The 20,176-nt window shown below is 42.5% G+C and overlaps 2 protein-coding genes across 10 annotated transcripts in view; one reads left to right on the forward strand and one right to left on the reverse strand.

Moving 5' to 3' along the window:
* The window catches only part of LOC147017497 (SNF-related serine/threonine-protein kinase-like), a 75,421-nt gene extending 63,206 nt beyond the window's left edge, over window positions 1-12,215 (forward strand). Inside the window, exons 4-7 of one of the 2 annotated variants that reach the window (XR_015049528.1) lie at window positions 4,740-4,952; window positions 6,430-6,570; window positions 9,415-11,656; window positions 11,881-12,215. Coding sequence is in view for 1 of the 2 variants with exons in the window: in XM_085847195.1 (XP_085703321.1) it covers window positions 4,740-4,952; window positions 6,430-6,570; window positions 9,415-10,699 (1,639 nt within the window). In the remaining variant the exon portion in view is untranslated. Of the gene's footprint in view, window positions 1-4,739; window positions 4,953-6,429; window positions 6,571-9,414 lie in introns of both variants that reach the window. The other variant, XM_085847195.1, reaches the window with a different exon arrangement.
* Window positions 1-20,176, reverse strand: part of LOC147017495 ((Lyso)-N-acylphosphatidylethanolamine lipase-like) — a 179,648-nt gene that overhangs the window by 132,112 nt on the left and 27,360 nt on the right. The gene's annotated exons all lie outside the window — the stretch shown is intronic.

A 20,176-nucleotide genomic window follows, 5' to 3' on the forward strand; every position in this document is an offset into this window, starting at 1 on the left:
CTGCCTGGGGGATGGCCAGACGGAGGCCCCTGGAGTACCGGCGGAAAGTGGACGCAGCGACGCGCTGTTCTGGCACATGCTCCCATACCTGACCCTGACCTGTCTTCCTGCGAAGGCCCTTTTTAGGTCATCTCTTCAAGCATGACCTAATAATATTGGTGTTGAGAGGAGAGGTGACGATCCGTCCATCCGTCCACAATGAAGTTGAAGCGGGAGATCTGGTCATTAGTGATCCTGATAGAGGTCAATGAGACGTACACGATGGTATGACTTTCAAGGTCACCGAAGGTCAAGGTCAAGGTCACGAGACCTTTGAAATTGCGAAAATGACAATTTTCAAATTCTATTTCCTCCGCCATTTCTCAAGCGATCTTGAATTTGATTGTGGAATATGAATCCATGGGACAATATCTAAATTTTCAAATTTCAAAATGGATCGGGCCGGATTTTCGAGATTCGCTTTCGTTTTCGTGTCACGTGACTTCAAAGTTGGGAAAAAAATGCGAAAATGACGATTTTCAAAATCTATCTCCTCCTACATTTCTCACGCGATCTTGAATTTGATTGTGGCATATGAATCTATGGGACAATATCTACATTTTTTCTGGCCAGATTTTCGATATTCGCTTTCGTTTTCGCGTCACGTGACTTCAAAGTTTGCAAAAACTGCCCTACCTTCAGGAGGTTATATATTTTCTCGCAGAGATGACCGTCACTCCCGCACGGGGGTAATTTTATTATATACCAATTTCCCTAATCGCTGTGAATACGTCATTCTACGTCAGCTGTTTGTTTGAAACGCGTTGAGTAAGTTCTGTGGTCGTCTTGAAGACGTCAAATACGTCTACATACTTATTTGTTCATAGGACATGCTCTACAACTAATTCCCAAGCATGTTACTCGTAGATTATAAATAAGTCACGGGTTCCCTAAACATTACTTTGATGTGTTTCGATGTATGAGAAACTTTCTAGTAGCGCGTCGCGAGCTGTGAACAACGTTCGTGTAGCGTGCTTATAAAACGTTACCTAGAGTTTATGAATAAGTTTCGGGTACGCAAATGTTACCTCAACGTGTTTCCACATATGAGTAACATATAAATAACGTGTGTCAACGATCGCATAACGTGCCTAAACCTTATGGCCAGCGTAGCGGAACGTGTGAGCCAAACGCCGAGTACGTCATAAAATTTTAAGCATACAAAAATTTGAGAAAACCCACAAAGTTCAACGATTAAAGTCAGCGTACAACGACTTATGGCAGTGTTTTTGAGCGTGCTCTTAACGTATACAAAACCTACCCATAACGTATTAGACGTGTACCAGCGTATTGGGCAAATTTTTCATAAATCTGCATAGGTTGGCTAAATCGACAAGGTGTGACAGCCCCTTTATACATATTCCACATATACATATATAATTATGAGGGGGTTAATCCTCCAAAGAGCCGGATCTGTGGCCACCACTCACAATTAACTTTGTGATATGGTGGGTTGCTTTACAACCATGACCGCCAATCACTAAACCACGAGTTCCAGTGTCCACCGTCTAATTTGCCATTTAGAGGTCACGTGGCTTCCTGACCAGAGAACTTGCCCTCGGCAATACATCAATCTTATCTTGATTCGATCTTAAGTAGGGCGGCCAAGCGTTTACCGCTGGTGCGTGCCGACTATGACAGGTTATTTACTTTGGGAATTACCTCCCAGTCTATCTAGGTTCGGACAATGCTGGATCAACGGAAGGAAAGGACAAGAACGGACAGGTTGAAACGTTAACAAGGAATTTATTAATCAGGAAAAAATAAACAAACAGAAGAACTTATTTCCTTGTGGTGTAAATAGATGAATTAAAATCTATCAAAATAATCTCAAACAAATAAATAACTAAACAGGCATTGATAAAAAAATAGACAAAGAGCAGATACTTATCACTATGCCTTAACAATTGAACACGAGACAAGGGTACCCAGCAGATCATTGGAGGGGGGAAGAAATCCGGTCTCGGCTTACCAAGGCAGAAGTCATCGTGCGTCAAATAAAATATCCCAAAATGTGTGAGCGAGCCTTGGTCCGTTGCCAATGCCCTGCCTCGCCGTGCACCCACCTGCAAACAGGCTCGAACACCAATCGACGTCACATCATCACCCTTAGGAACCAGGGACACCAATAATCAAGTACGCCAAGAGCAGGTACCGAGCAGAACCAGCAGGAACGGTCCTACCATCAGCAACGGTCTGGAACCATAAGGAGTTGTCAGCAATGGTCAGGAACTGTCACCAACGGTCAGGAGCTGTAAGGAACCGTCACCAGCTGTCATGAACTTCACCAACGGTCAGGTGCTGAAAGGAACCATCACCAGCTATCAGGAACTGTCACCAACTGACAGGAAAGCGGTCCTCCCTTCCTTTTATAGGTGACCAGTGTGGGCGGAGCCTCAAGCAGACTTCAGCCAAATACACCTTGCCTATTGGCGCATCGCTGCATGTGACCTCCAACCGTCAATCTCGTGATCATCCCTTCCTCGTTCAGCCCGACACGAACAAGGGCCAGCCAGCATCCATAGAGCTGCCAAACGGGGTGTCAAACATCTATGGAAAAGGGTGGACGTCAACGTCGATGAAAGATCAGTAGATGAGGTAAATGATCCACAGCCGTATTTGACCGTCAGAATAACCGTTCGGGAAAAGCCCGCGATGTGCTTCATCAAATGTCCTGTGAGTCCAAAGTATAAATAAATTGTCCACCTCCAAGCCAATGTGTCCTGATGGAAAGGGGTAGAACGAGCCTCCGTTGGGCTCCCGCATGCTTGAATGTCGTAAAGAGGAAAAGGCCATCCCACAACAAGGAGAATCTGTTCTATACCCTTCTCCAATGCATCAAATAGTTAGAATCCCACCAGACAAGGGGATGGGTCTATTCTGGACATGCATTTATGGAAATAACTGTCTGGGGACCTGAATGTTGTGTGCATTTGTCAGATCTGATTCTGAAATCTAAAACAATATATATATATATATATATGATTTCTAATATATATTTACAATTTTTGGCAACAATGGCAAATACCATTGGAATCCCTAATTATTGTTGCATTTTATGTGTGAAACTTCAAAGCCAAAGTACTGCTAAAGTACAGGTTTGTTTTGCCGATTTGTGTTCAAAATATAACATTCATTTGAAATAATGTTGTTCCCCGATCATAAAGTGACGATTAGACAGACAGCCAAAGTGAACCATTCACTTCACCCCACTTCAAATATAATATGAATTGGATCGTTTGCTTTTGACACCAGCTGAGGGATGGAGAGGAAACGAGGGAGGGAGTGAGGGAACAAGAAAAAATAGAGTTGAATTAACTTGTGGGAAATTGTATTGAAGATGAAGATACTGACATACCGATCAACACGAGCAACTGGAAACTGTAGGTAACTGATACATTTGTTACTTGCAAAATCGAACATTTTTCAAGTATATTGGTCAGTCGATTTTGTTATTCTGTTTGCTTGTCTGTCTGTCTGTCTGTCTGTCTGTCTGTTTATCGCTGACGGGTCACAAATTTTAACCGATCCTCACAAAATTTCATCACATGGTAGTGTTTGTCATAAGCAAGGAGCTATTGTTTTTGAGGTTAAAAGGTCAACATCGGTCAAAGGTCAACAACTTAGGTGAGATTTCTAAAATCCTCAATTTTCATCCGATTAACTTGAAATTTGAAAAGGATTTTTATTTCAGGTCACTGAATTCAAGCACCAATTATTTTTGAGGTCAACATCGACCGGATTTCGTGAATTGTCACTTTTCATCCGATCGGCTTGAAATTTGAAGTGGAGTTGCATATTTGGTCATTAAATTAATCCACCAATTATTTGCACCGCACATCTTCTTGTTGTTTGTTTATTTTTTTGGCTGAAAATAATTGATGAAATTGAATGTAACCAAAATATTTTCACAGAATGAGACCTCAATTAGTGTCGTGAAAGTGTTGGGGAGGGTGGGTGTGGTATAGGGGTGTGCTTTGAGGGTAAACTTCCATTCTATCTTGTCCCATCTATTTTCTTGATAAGTTTAACCGATCGACTTTGCAGCATTTATATTTGCATTTTCAATTTCCATCATTGCCATTAATTTTTCTCCCTTTACATTATTTTTTTTTATTATTTGTTGTACGTCCGGGGTGGCCCAGAAGTAACAATGCAGTCGGAGAATCCCCATTTAAGCAGAAAAAGATCCTTCACGGTTCAAATCTTCCACTTTTGGGGATTCTGCAATCAAAATAATCATCAATTAATAACATCAATGAAAAATCAAAATAATACAAATGATGACAAATTGTAAAATAACAATGAAATTGTAGTGACTTGTTCCAGCAACTGCCCTATTACTTCTGGGCCACTCGGTATTTTAAACTGATCCATTGTAATTCTGGTTGTCATTGGCCATCAACACAGTCATGCATTTTTAAGAGTTAATTTTGCTGGCTTTCAAGTTTCTCCTCTTCCTTCTTTATTCTTCTTCTTCATCATCTTCATCATCATCTTCTCTGTCGTCTTCTTCTTCATCTCCATCATCATCATCCAGTATTTTTTGACAGGATGCCAGTTCTTGCATGGTTTCTAACATTCTTCATTAATCAAGCAAAAAATGTCATTATTAAACAAGATTATTCAGTTAGCATTTTCCAAGAGATATCTCAAAAAAACTGTTGTTCTTGTCTGGCCTTCACTTTTCCATCCACCAGCTTGATAGCTCGGATGCTCCAGCGTGAGCCAAAACGGCGTGCCATGCTGGACGATGTTGCCTCTCATCCCTGGTTGTGTGGGATTGATCCCTCACCTGCTCTAAAACTCACCACACCGCTCGTGTCGCACAAGAGCCTATCTGACGACGAGCACAGCAGCATCGTCCAGCGTATGGTGCTTGGCAACATCGCCGAAAGAGAAGAGATTATCGAGTGAGTTTGATCTCGTTTACACAATTGTAGAATTTCACCATCGGAACCTATTTTGTGCTCCGAGGAAATTATACGAATTGCTCCAACAATTTTGAGATGGTTCCTTATTCGGTGCGGAGAACATTTTTATTTTAGTTGTTCATTCGAAATGCAAAAATGCTAATAGTGGAAGTATTTTGTATAGTTGATTTGCTTCAATAAAAGGAAGTAGAATGTTAGATTTTCATTTCGATGTGGTATGAGCTGTTATTTTGGGCCACGAAGTAAGTTGGAATTTTTCAATACACTGCACATGGTTCGATTTATTTTAATTTCCTTTGATTAAGGTAATGCAGTTTAGTTCCTTCGAGAGCTGCAATCAAATCTATGTAATTACTCATAAGGCTAAAGTGCCACTTCGTCGTTAATGTTATTGTATTTATTTATTGCATCAAGGTAATTGATTGGTTGTCTTCCTCTACGTTACTGTCGATGAGCATGCACCGTGTGTGTGTGTGTGTGTGTGTGTGTGTGTGTGTGTGTGTGTGTGTGTGTGTGTGTGTGTGTGTGTGTGTGTGTGTGTGTGTGTGTGTGTGTGTGTGTGTGTGTGTGTGTGTGAGAGAGATGCATCAATGTGTGTGCCATCACTCAGCTGGACGTTGAACTGGGCGTCTCATCTGACAGCATTAGTTGGTGGACGTTATAGATCCCACGGTGTCCTTCGCGAAGAGTAGGCGAGCCATCGCTGGCACATTGAACAAATTCCCAATTTCTGCCCTAACCAGCAGCAGGCATTGCATAAGCGGCACATCCTCAGCCTCCAGCCTTGCGCTGGATACAAAAGACGACGAAAATTCATTTTAGGTCTTGGGATAAACTCGCACTCTTTGCACCGTCCACAATAGTGTTACTGCTGCTTCGTGCTATTGCTGGCACCATGGCAAAATTCTAAGTTCCTACCCTGACTACTTATTCGAGCATCAGGCCTGGCCAACCGGTTCATGAAAGATTTGGGCCAAAAACTTCCTTCGGCAAACCCCACAAAAATGTAGTAGTAGTTGTAGTAGTAGTAGCACCAAAACGATTCTGAGAGAGCAGTTTGTTGTTCAGTCCCCATTGTACTCTCACATGTGCATGTACTCTGTCCTGTGTCTGGCCCTTTATAACGGCACCGATTCCTGTGCTACTGGAAATGGTTCTTGTATGCAAAACTTTAAAGTATTTGTTTGGGTAGAGGACATTAAAAATAAATCACTTGTACAGACGATGTATAATGGTCTATCACATGGCAATTCTGGGCTCTGTGCTTCCCCGATGTATAACCTGAGTATGTGTTTGTATTGTACCATCAACTGGTGGCCTTTGCTGATAAGGGTCTGCACTTCCAGCCTGGAACTTAAAATTTGTAGGATTATTTTAATTTGCTGTGTTTTCGATGTATTAAATTGTGAGGTGTATATACTGTTTCTAAATATGGTGTGTCTGTCTGTCTGTGTAGGGCTCTGGAAGCAAACCGTTACAATCACATCACAGCCACGTACTTCCTATTGGCTGAGCGTGTTCTCAAGGACAAGATGGAAAAGCAGCTGCACAGCCAGCGGTTAAGTGGCTCCAGCACACTCAGTAAAGTACAATACAGGTATGTTCCTCAGCACTGGAGGCCTGGCTGGTCGTCCTGACACTGCAGACTCGGCTTGCTTCGCCGACACAATAATTTGCTGCTTTTCTGTGCTCATCCTTAAAATATGGGTAGCGCAATTACATTATCTGCGCAATGTCTTCTCGAGGCCCGATTTAAAGATGTTTTTGTCAAATTCAGGCAATTGTCTATATGGCTATACTGCAGATATGCTATCCCCTGAACAATTGCTGAGTGACAAAGTTAAAAGTGGAAAATACACCATGCACTCGCATTGGCATTGCTCTGGAGGCACGGTTTATTTTTCTATCAAGAATGACCTGGATATTATAAAGAACCGCTTTGAGGGAGGGATGCTTTCTAACTCACCTAAATGGATGTCACAAACACTACTTCATTGCCTTTAATGCTTTGAGGACAGCGGCATCCATATAAAGCTTGGACTACATCATGATTTCTCATGTTTAATGGGATCCATGTGTATTACAATGACTAGCAAAGAACCAGTCCTTACAGATGGGTTAATTCACCCAGAGTTATGGATGTGATGATTTGTTAATTAATTAAAATTTATGGATAAAAAAACAAAGTTATTTATGTGAAGGATTATGGATGTGATGGTTAATTCCCTTGCTATGCACCACTCCCAGTATTAGGTCGCGGCATTATACACCACTCCAGGCCTACAGTAAAAAGATAGAATTGTGGTCCTGCCCCCACTCTGAACCTCTAGAACTATGATTTTTTTTTTTTAAACCGCCTACAACCCCTTTTACCGCACAATCCAAGTACAACCAGCGGCTTTAAACTCATTTGGTCTAGCGGTTCAGGAGTGCATCGAGGTCAAACAAATATACAGACACTTATCATATTATAGTTTGATACTACATACATTTAATGTGCATTTCCTTTGGCCATGTTTCAGGCTTTTGGTATAAGCAGTAATCTACTACTGTTGCTTTAATTATTCGCACTTTATCGTGAGGTTTGGCATGCGGGAAATGTTATTGGCCCAAGTCCTTGCCAAACCGACTGGCCATGCCTGACGCTTAACTAAAGGTGCAAATAATTTGGAATTTTGACCAGGGTGCCGGTGATGACTCTGGGTCGAGATTGAAACCCAGGCTAGACAACTCGGATGTGAGTATACACATCTCTGGGACATCTTGCCAGCCCATGCAGTTATTACAGTAATGTTATTTTTTGTCTCCCGCCCTCCGACTATGTCGGAGACGGGGGACATCTTACTAGAATTCACCGTCTATCCGTCTGTCTGTTCCCAGGTACCACAAAAATGGCTGAACCGATCGCTGCCATTTTTTGGGTGTATAATCCTGGGACCCCTTGGAGTAAAATAAGCATAAATATAATTACATGACCCCCTTGACGGCTCCCGTAGGGAGCGGGTGCTTCTAGTTACAGTAATATTATTTTTGTCTCCCGCCCCTCCGACTATGTCGGAGACGGAGGACATTAAAATGAGCTCCGTCTGACTGACAGACCGACTGACCAATCCATCATCCGTCCATCTATTTTTTTGTAGGCAATATTTTTTTTTTTTTTTTTTTTTTTTGGTATACCAAGTCGAGGCTAGTGTAAGAGCGAATACACAGAAGCATATTACAAGAGGGGTGGGAGAGGGAAGCACAAAATAGTGAGGAACAGAGACATTAGTCGATCTGTGGAAGGGAGAGGGATGGGGTGGGGTACACAGGATAAACAAGATGTATTACAGGGACTTTCAGAAAGGAAAGCAGGGAAGGAGGTGGGTTTGGAGTGGATTAACGGGGGTAAGAAAGATCAAGATTTTGAATGGGAGAACATATGAGATGGTGGTGAACAGTTGTTTTGAAGACCTTGAGGGAGGATTGGGATTGAAGAGAGTGTGGGAGTTTATTCCAGAGGTGGGGAAAAAGAGGAATGAAAGAGTGAAGGTGAGCAGTGATTCTTGATTTTGACAGTTTCACCAGAAGGGAGGTTTTTCGCAGACCTTGAGTGCCCTGAGGAAATATAGGGGGGACAGATCACAGACAGAGCAGGTGGAGGCAAGGCCGGAGAGGAAACGGTAGAAGACAGAAAGACTGCTGACCTGCCTCCGATGAAAGAGTGAGAGACCCAAAGACTCAGCCTCATCGCGGGAGATACCAATGATTATAAAAGCCTTGGTTTCCACAGCATGGTCAAGCTCAGTGTGAGGCAGGAGCACCACCCCAGAGGCGAGAGCAGTACTCCAAATTGTACTTGTAAGTGGTGAGAAGTTCAGGTGTGCCGTGGAAGGACTTTGCACAACGTCATCGACACTTATTTAGTCCACGAGATCCAATTCTCAAATCACATATAATATTTCGATTATATACTGTAATTAGTCTGTGAGAGTGGATCGTGTTTCCAAATCAAATCATGTTTGACTTGGCCGAACAAAATGGCGAATTCAGACCCCAGCAAGCCGACAAAGGGCTGACCAACCGCTAGGTTACATCTTGCTTAAGGATATAATTAAATAAGGATGTGAATTATCTTCAGAAGGGGTGTTTTAATTAACCCAAACACCCAATTTTCACTCATGCAAAGGCGTTCCCTTTGTCTGCATGCAAAGTTTCAGGCCATGAGGTTTCATGGTTTTGGAGTTATGGAGGAGACACGTACCCTGATATTTTTTTCGTATAGACTACATAGCTACAAGTGATGGTAAAACCTTTGGTGTTTGTTCGATTTATGGTTTGACATTATCATTGGCTTGAGTTGTATTTGAGCAGATCTGTAAAATGTAAGGAAAGTGAGTGAAAGAAGATGAATCAGTCGTGGTGTGTTTGTTGTCAATAATCTGACTTTCATTTCCTGCAGGCAATCCTGGCCTGCCAGGATACATGTAACACAGGAAATTCAGGAGCTTTCACCACCGACCGTGCTGCAGCCAGCTACAGTGGCTTTGCCGTCTCCCTCAGGTCCATCTCCTGGCTCTCTATTCACCGAAACAGAGCCCACTGGCCTTGGAGAATTGGGAGCTCTGCAAGGAGATGTAGTGGATGGATGTTTGTGCAGTGGTAGTGCTCGCAAGACTGTGCTCTTTACACTCGGCACTTTTGAGGAGGATGCTGGGACACCAGATGCTGAGGAAATGTTAGCATCTGGAACCAGTCTGCCGTCGTCCACTCCCATTATTCTTCGGGCCCGAGCCTCAACTACAAACCGCTTGACCTCTCGTAAAAGTGCACCACTGCTCAACCAGATCAGTGAGGAGGCAGAGGATGGTGGTGAGTCCGACGAAGAGCTCGGCCGTGCCTTACCTCCAAAGCTAAGCCGTCTTCGGTTAAGCCTCGCCTCACCTGCACCTGTTCATCGTCGCTATGCACGTGGCACTAGACGCTCACACGGCCCACCTGGTCGTGCCTCCAGCTGCAGCAGCTCTGAGACTAGCGATGATGATCAGAACAATAACACAAGTACTGGAGCAGCAACTGGTGGAACTGCAGAAAAGGAGCATCGTGGGGATGGCCCACCCGGTTCTGGAGGTGGTGGACTGGGCCCAAGTGGGCGTCGGGGTGATTCTGACGATCAGGGAGGTGAGAAGCGAGGGAGCAATGAGGGTCGGGGAGGAAACGTCGGTGAAGCTGGCGACGCATTTGGTGCAGGTGGGGGTGGAGGCAGTGGTGGAGGTGCAGTATGGTCATCGTGCCGAAACATTCCTTCGACTGGGTGTAGAAAAGGTTGCCTTGGAATGATGGAAACTCCATCTGCATCAAGTGAACGCTCAGATGATATAGCCAGGCAGAAGGCAGCCGAACATAGGGGTCGGCGCTTTAGCGAGGGTGAAGCTTGCCTGGATTCTGTGCCGACATGTGCAAAGTTGGCAGGTGTCACTGGCTCCAAGGGTGGGGCCACTTCCACAGGGATGCAAGGAATCTCCAAAACATGGCGAAATGAAGGGCCTCTGCGACGCTGCAGTAGTGAGAGTTCTTTGCTGGATTTGGAAAGTTGCGCCATGGCTGCAGGAGCTGCACTTAGAGAAGGCCTCAAGCAAGGACTTCTTCGTCGGTTGGGCCTGTGGGAGAATGCAGATGGTTCCAGCTCAACGGCTCCTTGTGAAGGCCTTGTATGTGGATACGTTACCTGCTGCCAAGTGGTGTGAGACATGCTCAGTGGTCATAAAAGTGACTTATTTCCTCGTCCATGAATCCACCTTTTGCCAATTTTCTTTTTCTTCTTGTGGCTTTATGCGCCATATCCAAGAGCACTTGTTTGGAATGGAATTGAAGTGAAAAGGATGATGTGATGAGAATGAAATACTGTTCGGGATCGTTTTTTTTATTTTTTTTATTTTTTTTTAAAGGGAAGGCCGTATGTGTTCTAACTTCAGTTGTCGTCCAAATCAACTTGCTCGTTCCACCGTAGCATTCTCGTTTTTCAAGGCAAGACTAACTGTATGCGAGGACAAACACTAAAGTGTCTGTTTTCAATGTTTCATATATTATACGCTCACACAGAAACACTGCATCCAATTGTTATTTTTAATATAACATTGTGAACATCAAATCTGTAACTTTTTGGTGGTATAAACTGAGGCATACGAAGCTGAGCTTGTTCAACCTTGTCGTGATGAGCTGTTTTTGTATCCTGACAAATGAATGACCACATTTTCTTTTTGCAGGTCTCTACCTTTAATTTTATTGTATGTTATTATTTTCCCTGCCCTCCACCTCCCCCTCCCTCCCTACAAATTTCAATCACTGCAGCGCTGCACTTTTAACCAAAAGTTGCCCGTACACTTGTTTTATTCTCAGGGTTTGGCATGTCCTTTTGATGGGCATTTGTCCCACCCACTTGTACGTTGACGTGCCACCAATTCACACCTCTTTTTTGGAAAGCACTGTGACCAAGCGAGGCCTGGTTGGGCCTCGGCTCAGGTAACCTCATCCTTGCCGACGCCGACTGGCGCTGTCAGAAGCGCAGGCGATTTCGCCAAGTGATATGCCATCGACTGGCGTCGTGCGGCAGGTCACTCCACATCGCCATTCCTTGGCAAGTTTCAACATCCTATCATCGTTTGTACAACTGACCCACAAAGCCTGCTCGAGCAAATTTCAAGGTTATTTTATTTTATTTATTTTGTCATGTATAAAGCTTTGCATTCAGTGTTTCTGTACATCGAGGGAGTCCATTGGATTCCTCTTAGAAATGTTTGTTTTCTGTCGGTTATATAAATACCTTATGGAAGTGCCATTTTAAATATGACCGTTGTATAGTAAGAAGCATATGTGGTCTTTTTCTTCTTCTGCTCCCCCCCTCCCCCCTCCTCCTCGTATCATGCAGCACCCGAGCACCTTTTGACTTGGCTGGAATTCCATCACAGCAGATAAAGAAAACTCACCGGAGTACTTCACCGAAATACTATGCAGTCTTTGTGACTGTTAATTTCATCCAAGTTAAACAATACATCATAACTGGTAAAGTGCTGTGTTGGTATGAATGTGGAAGATGTATGAGTGATGTTTATACTCTGCTTTTCTGTATTTATTATGCATATAGATTTCCAACGTAGCTTAATCCTGAGTGTGTGACATACTATCATGGACCAAATTGTGGCATATAAACATCTCTGTATCCCCAGCACACCAGAAATGGAATTAAAAAATCTCTCAAAATGAGTTGTTGCCTTCGTCGTCGATAAGCCTCAGTGATTGTTGTGATGAAAACCTGTTCATTTGGCATTTCGAGCATGCTCTGACGATTGTCCACACGATATGAAAGGGAGAGCAGAGTAATGTTTACACACCGAGGCTTTCAGGGAGGTGTTGCTGAAGTTTGTTCAGTGGAAGTTAATGGTTTAAAAAAAAGGAACTGGGAGATATTCTTAGCAGTGGTGATTAAATTTCCCCATGCACCTGAAAAGTGGGGTTAAGTCGTTGGTTCACTTTGTGTCTGTTTACAAACTTGATTTAAGTTGAGTGTTGTATTTTGAACACAAATCGGAAAACAAACCTGCAGTTTAGCAGTACTTTGGTTCTGAATGCATCCTGATCACCCATGTGCAGAGGAGTGAGTTTTCTTTATTATCTTGCCAAAACGAAGTTTTTGCAAGATATGTGAGTCTGCTTGTATGGTTTTTTTTTTGGTTTTTTTTCTTGTTTTTTTTTTTTTGTCTGTAATCACGTATCGATCACTCTGCAGAGCACAGTTATCATTGGAAATTTTTGTAACTTCGCATATCAGAGTCCTATAGAGGTCCCTTTCAGCGCATAAAATTTTCAAGGTCAAAGGTCAAGGTCACTTTGTCGCAAATCAGGGCAGTCGACAAAACCCTTATTTTTTGAGTAATTTTGATTGGATAGTCTTCAAACGGATCGTCTGGGAATATAGTTCATGGTCTGGCGCTCAGCCGATTAATTTTTGGTGGCGATTGGCCTTGACCTTCATGGTTAGCGCTGGAGGTCGAAAGTTTTTGACTCCAAGGTCAAATTTTGAAATCTTGGATACCATATCGAGTAATACCTCATGAAAGTGCTTGATAAGTGCTTTCCAGATCTGTCAAAGGTTTGACGCTAAGACGTCATTTGATGACGTCATGACGACAAAACGGATTTTTCATGAAAATTTTATTTCCTCAGTTCTCATCAAAATCTCTTAATATTTCATGTACAACAGTCCTGGAGAGATACCATTAACGGTACGAAAATAAAGGTCAAGGTCAAGCATCAAGGTCGACGAAACCCTTATTTTTTGAGTAACTTTAACCGAATAAATAAGTCACTCATGTTCACATTTTGGAAAGATACTGGTCACCCTGGGGGTGACATTGGTTTTTTTTTTTTTTCATGGTTACACTGGAGAACGATTCTCATGGGAATCTCTCGTAGGCAGATATTCCTCAAGGAATCGCTCCTGGTGGATTGCAGCTCTGTTCACCTCAGTGTGACCTTAAAGAAGTCACACGGTCACCTTTTGGCAAGATACGGGTCTTTTTTTTTTAAACTGCCTGTCTGCTGTTTGGATTGATTTTCAATCTTGTTTTCCTGCCAAACATAGTTTTTAGACATAAAGGACACAAACAGGCACAAATAACAAATGTAATGTATTCAATAAGGCAGGGTGGTGTAAGAAGCTGTGTCAATTGCCATGAAATTCCAAAAATTTTTTCCCAACTTCCTTTAAAATCTCTTATTTTAATTGACTTGGACGAGTGGAGTACCCACCCGATGGGTGATTGTGTTCCAAGCATGCAACACGTTCTTCTGACGCACCTTAATTTGGGTGGTGTATCAGCAACCGACAGCTCTGCATAAGCAAAAAAAAAAAAAAAAAAAACCCGGGTTATGTGCATGAAGCAAAAACATACCTACTGCTTATAATTCAAAAACACCTCGCAGCACTGGAAAACATGGGGTCAGGAATGCTGTACTGTAAATGGTGGGACTTGTAATACCCTCCCCCACCTGGAGGTGGTGCTCCACGGTGCATATTTACATCGAGAATTTGCGTCCCCTGCCCCAAGACCATCGGCAAAGATTAAAAAAAAAAAAAAACACCCCTTTACACTAATTGGAGTCAGGCTGATCATATTTAGCAAGTCTGAATGTAATCAGCCCAGAACTGTAGGAGAAATAGTGTGACAAACACTGGTCCGTGAATTATAGTAAGGATAATTAATTGATTGAACAATGAAGAGCACAAATTGCCTTTTTGGAACTTTCAAAACCCTTCAAGGTTGGCAGGACAGACAAAATATTATGGCATTTTACATCACCACAAGCAACCAAATTTGCTGTTCGCAAACCCCACCTGTGTCCTCGTTTCTCAAGACTGCGTGGGTTGAGTTGTTCCATTAATTATTGCTGTGGATGAAACTTATTTCAACGAATTTATATATTAGTGATAGGCATCCACAACCATCCTTGACCATGATGTGGAACGTTGTCCGAGGCCCTCACTTTTTCACCTTTAAATTTGTTTTCTCCACAACCGCTCGAGCGATTGACACAAAACAACATATGGGAGCACCTTCCAATGGAGAATTTATAATTTTAACAAAGTTACCCGATTGGATGGAAAATGCGGCCAGCGTTCCAAAAAGTCCGTTTTCTGTAGGCATCGGTTGCAGGGTGATTCACATTTTAGGAATTGACGGCAACAACCTCACTTCGCTCAGCATCTGCCGAATAAAGAAATAAATATGCCTGCAGTGACATTCATCCCTTCCCCCCCCCCCCAACTATGGGAGTAAATGCAGTTCTGCATAACTAGCATCCTTATATGGATTATTCACATTTGACTGCCATTTGGAGGATATTTTGAATAGCTTGAGGAAAGGATCAGAGGCAGAAGCAAGAATGGGATTTATATACCTTTGGTTTTTTTGCTCATGCAGTCGAGGCTCGTGGAGGAGCTAGACCATGGAACGGATGACGCAACAAAACAAAGGCAGCAGCAGAAGGAGACGGGGAAACAGCAGGGTTGAACAAAATATAGAAATAGCTTGAAGAGGAATAATTAGGATTAGGGGTGGACAAAGATAAACAGAAGCAAATTCTCAGAAAGGAAAACAGGAAAGTTGTAAAGAAGGGGGCTGGGGGAGAGTTAATGGGGATAAAAAGATGAAAGATCGTGTTTTTGGATTGGGGATGATCTGAGATGGTGGTGAACTGCTCTCTTGAAGAGTTGGAGGGAAGGAGATTGAAGAGAATGTGGACATAGTTTCCACAGCTGGAAGAAAAGGAATGAATGAGTGGGGGTGAATAGTGATTCTGGATTTTGGGAGTTTCATCAGGAGGGAGTTGGCAGACCTTGTGTACCCTGCAGAAACCTGGAGGGAGAACACAGCACGGAAAGAGCAGAGTGCAAGACCAGAAAGGAAGTGGTAGAAGACGGATCATCGACCTGTCTCGGACATGAAAGTCAGACTGCTTCATCACAGGAGATTCCATTGATCTTAAAGGCCAGTGAGCAAGGTGTGAGGCAGGGGGAGCAGTACTTCCAAGTTATGGCTGAAGGCCTTGAAGGCATAAGAGTTCAAGTGTGCTAAGGAAGGGACTTCACATGATAGAGGATTTTCAGTTCGTGAATGGCTTTGGAAGCCAATTTAGAGGTGTGGTTTAACCAAGAAAGATCATGGATTATGGTGAAACCCAGGAATTTGAAACTTCAATTGTAGAGGATTGCAAAGAAAATAGATGGGAGGGTTTGCCCACTGGTCCTGAGAGAGACACGTTCCAAATGTTTTACCAGTTTATGATTCTATCAAGATCTGCAGAGAGAAATTAGGCTGCTGCTTCCTGATCTGAAAGATGGGGTAAGTTGGAGCCAAGGGTGGAGTCAATTTGGTGGTGGTGTGGCAAACCCATGGTGGTGTTGGTAGTTGTTGCGTAGCTTGGTTTAAAAGTAGCCTTGGATGATGCAAATGCCTGAGTAGTCATGGTTTCACCTTTCTTCGACAAATAACCCTCGGTCAATGACTACCATTAACTTATCTCCCTCGAATCCATTTTTAAAGTTTAAAGTGTTTCATTTGGAATTCAATGGATGGCACAACAACAACAACAACAACAGCAACAAAAAACCTTCCAAAAAAACCAAAAAAAAAAAAAAGGGAAAGGAAGTAGTACACAAGGATTCTGAGAAGAATAAAAAGATGATGATTGCCAATCATAGCATCTTATTACGTACAACTATACAATTTTAGTACGATAGAGGTCATCTTAAATTTGAGCCAATACTAATATTCTGATTCTGATGTACCATACTGATTCAGAGCATCTGTGCTGCTGCAACAGTTTCTTGGCAAGGGTTACACTGGGTGGTTTGCCATTACCTTCCCCAGCAGTATTTAGTGCAGGAATTTAATTTTGAGGTTGTGCCAGTTGTAGCTTGTCTACTCTTCCCGATGGACAGCGTGGGATCTCAAACATCCACCAACTATTGCCAGGAGAAGGGACGCCCAGTTTAACGTCTAACCAAGGGACAGTACACACATTGACAAACCAGAATGACAGTTTATAGCTGAGTCAGGATTCAAACCCAGGCTAGACAGCTTAGAGGCTGGTGTGAATACCTCTAAACCATCCTGTCAGTCCGAGAGCGATTGAAATCGGAGGACTCACACTGACAGATTACAATTGCCTCTCCTTTGGAGCGATGCCAAGTATAATTACATGGGCCCATGGTCTGGATATAAATCCATCCATTTGTCCTGTTTTAAGGACCCAAGTATAAATGGACATGGTGAAGTAAAGAATGTGGTAAATGAACATCAAAATGGAAATTAGCCAAATAAATACCTTCAATGGGATTGCTGACTCGACAAAATGAAAGTCCATTTTAAAAGAAGAATGGGACTTGCGAAGTACGAATGCAAACAAAGCTTTTCACGCACGCACTGTGTGCATTTTCAGCAGCTCTCTTCCGCTAGATGGGGTTCTTCACCTGCAGATACAAAAATCTCAGTGACAATTTGACAATTTTCAGCATTTAAACAAGTGGTAATTTCAAAATGGTTAACCATAATTGTTCTTCCTGGATGTAAATCAGGTACAAAAACAGAGATATCTAGATGAGGTAGAGTTCCTACCATTTCCTGTTAATGTACATATACACATAGTTGGTTCTCTTTTCAGCAACAGATGCAAAAATCTAGTTTTTTTTCTGGCTCCAGAACTATGGGGGGGGGGGGGTGCCGCTTCATGATGGTTATACTCCAGAATGCATGTTAATGGGTCAAGCCATCCCCATGCTTCCCTGCTGCTCAGATTCGTCAGCGCAGCGCAGCCAGTCAGTACGGATTGGTCCCCATCTCTCATGGCCCTGGCTTCACAAATGAGAGGGTACATCAGTCGCTCCTGGGTGATCGATCGACCGTCTCCATGCTGCATGCCTGTGAGAGATAAGTCCAGGGCTATATAGCAACAACGCCAACCAGACCTCAGCTGCCACTGCTCCAAATCCACCCCCGACTTGATTAATAGAAAATGTTTTAAACTTACCCTGTGCATTTATAAGCCCATCAGTATTCAGAAGCACTCAAAACCATATACGGTGTTTGGGGGAAAACCAAAACCATATACCTCAAAATACAGTGTTTAGGGGAAGGCTGCCTGATACATCTGGCTCTCACCTAAATATAATTAGCACAAGCTTTGTGTATTTCCACCTCATCGATATCCTTTGTCAGAGTTATTCACCATTACTTTGTTAGAAGGCACACGGCATTGTCTTTCCAATTGCAGATGTCCATTAAATATATCAAGCCAGCATCTTCACAGGAGCAACTCCCACAAGGTTCAAACTTCAAAGTCCACTCACTGGTCGCAATGTTAGAAGGTTTGGGTATAACATGCCAATCCAGTTATTTGGACCTTGCACTAAACTCCTGACCACATAAGCAGGCTCCAATCAGGGTAGCTGCATGATCTCAGTAGCTTCAGGGAGCTGAGAGTTTTTCAAATCTTTCCTTGTGGAGGCACACCCCTTTCTCTCAGGTACTTTTGGCTTCTTTTAGAAGCTGTCAACCCTTTTAAGTAACAATCCTTATCTTTCACACACGATGTACGTGAGCATGCCCCGACGACCGCTTTTTCTGTGCACGTGCATCAACCATTCTGGGACGAATGTCACTTTGAAAGTCCCGTATAAGCAAATGTTAAATTTTTATACTTCAGCATGACCGATTTTAATGAGTTGTGCAGCCATTCCCTACTAGAGCAGCATGAAGGTTCATTATTACCATCTCAAATATATAGATTACAGTAGATCAAGGCTTGGGTGCATTAACATACAATACCTCAAGAAAGTCAGGGTTCCTCCCTCCGTTTTTTTTATAGTAGTGGTGACTGTTTAAAAAGGTAATCATCCGTGGTTGTGGTTTAAAATACTGTATTTACATCTGCTGGGAGTGCAACATAAAACACGATAAGCCATTTATACATGTAAACATGGCCTTTGCTCAGAGGAAAAACCCTTTAGGGAAGGGGGATGAGTATTATTGTTGTTCTGTAACATGATGGTGGTGTTCTAAGCAAGGGGTTCACAGAACTGGTATGCAAGCATGGTTTAAAAATTAAAAAAAACAAATCAAATTCGTACCTCAAAGATGTGACGAAAGCTCCAAGGCATACTCCCACCAGGGCTTTTCATTAAAGGTTTTCTCAGCTCGAAGTAGTGTGGGGAAGATTATTGTGATTTCAAAATTAAGTTTATAAATTATAACAATATAATTTATTATATCGAAAGTTTATAACTTAAGATTAAAAACAAAAAAAGCATACATCGAAGGGGATGCGAGTGAAGAGGAAGGAGGGTCATAAGGAGATGGGATTAACAAAAGTAGTTTGCAAATGTCCTGGTTGGAGTAGATGTTCTGAGAGCGCTTGCAGAGCAAGATGCACAATGCTGAGAGACACTTGGGAAAGATGATCGTGCTCGAAGCTGCCAAAATTTTTCGTCAGTACCAAGCCCTTCATGTTGGTACTCCTTGGAGAATCAAATAACAATGAAAAAGTGAACCCCTGATTTATAAGTGGCCTTGGAAAAACACCACCCTTACCTATCTTAATACGGACTTCACCTGCGGCAGAAACCCTCCTCGTGGAGGTGGGGGCACACGAAGTTTCTACAACCTCCATTGTTTAACAATTAGTCCTCCTGTCAAGTTTGGTTGAGATTGGATAAGTAATGACCCAATGTATCACGGTCAGACAGACAGGACACCAAATGGCATATTTTCGTAAGATTTAAAATAAATAAATAAATAAATAAATAAATCTCCCTTTTGTTTGGTCACCAGATGAACAAAATGCAGCTGCGATGGCAATTCACATGAAAGATGCACTTCATAAGAGTTGGGGTAATGACCCTGGACTCGCGTGGTATAACCAGGAAACACTATGTAACGGAGAAGAAAGTAAATAACTATTTTGGGGGTAAACCGTTTTTTTTTTTATGCTGTGAACAAACTTTAGTACATCACCGGTGATGAAGGTTGTGGTCAGGTTTCATCAGAATCGTGTGTGTATTTTCAGAGAAGAAAGCAAATACCTATTTTTGTGGGTGGGTGGGCAATCCTCCGTCGACCCCTTCGACCCCGTTTTTTTTTTAATGCCTTTAAACTTTAGTACATCATGGATGATGGTTGTGGTCAAATTTCAAAGTAAAGTAATGTGGGTAATTTTGGACAAGAAAGCAAATTCCCATTTTAGGGTAATGCATCCCCTCAATTTTTGTTCCAGGTGAGCTTTATTTTTTTTTTTCAATAATAAATAAAAGTAAGTAAGTAAGTACCGTTTGTTGAACATTAGTAATACTAAATAGGCCGAGTGTCAATTCTTCCAAAGAAATTAAAATATAAAAAACTGAAAAGTCAAGAAAGCCTTCTTGCATGCCAAATTGAAAGGCACAATTATCCAAGAAGGCACTGCTTTAATTTTCTTAACATCTGAACCTTAACATTTTTTAAACCAGGTACAGTGACTGACTGAACTGTACATTTAACCCCACCTTTCCCCTGCCTCTCCCCCATCGGTCACAAATCACAAGTTGCTTTTCGTACAAGTCACTTACATCAACAACTATTTTGATCGTAAGATATAACAAACCATTGCAACAAGGGGCAAGACCATTCTTC

Source organism: Eptatretus burgeri, chromosome 11, assembly GCF_056783735.1.
Source record: "Eptatretus burgeri isolate ZD-2024b chromosome 11, Ebu_testis_v1, whole genome shotgun sequence".
Taxonomy (NCBI): Eukaryota; Metazoa; Chordata; class Myxini; order Myxiniformes; family Myxinidae; genus Eptatretus; species Eptatretus burgeri.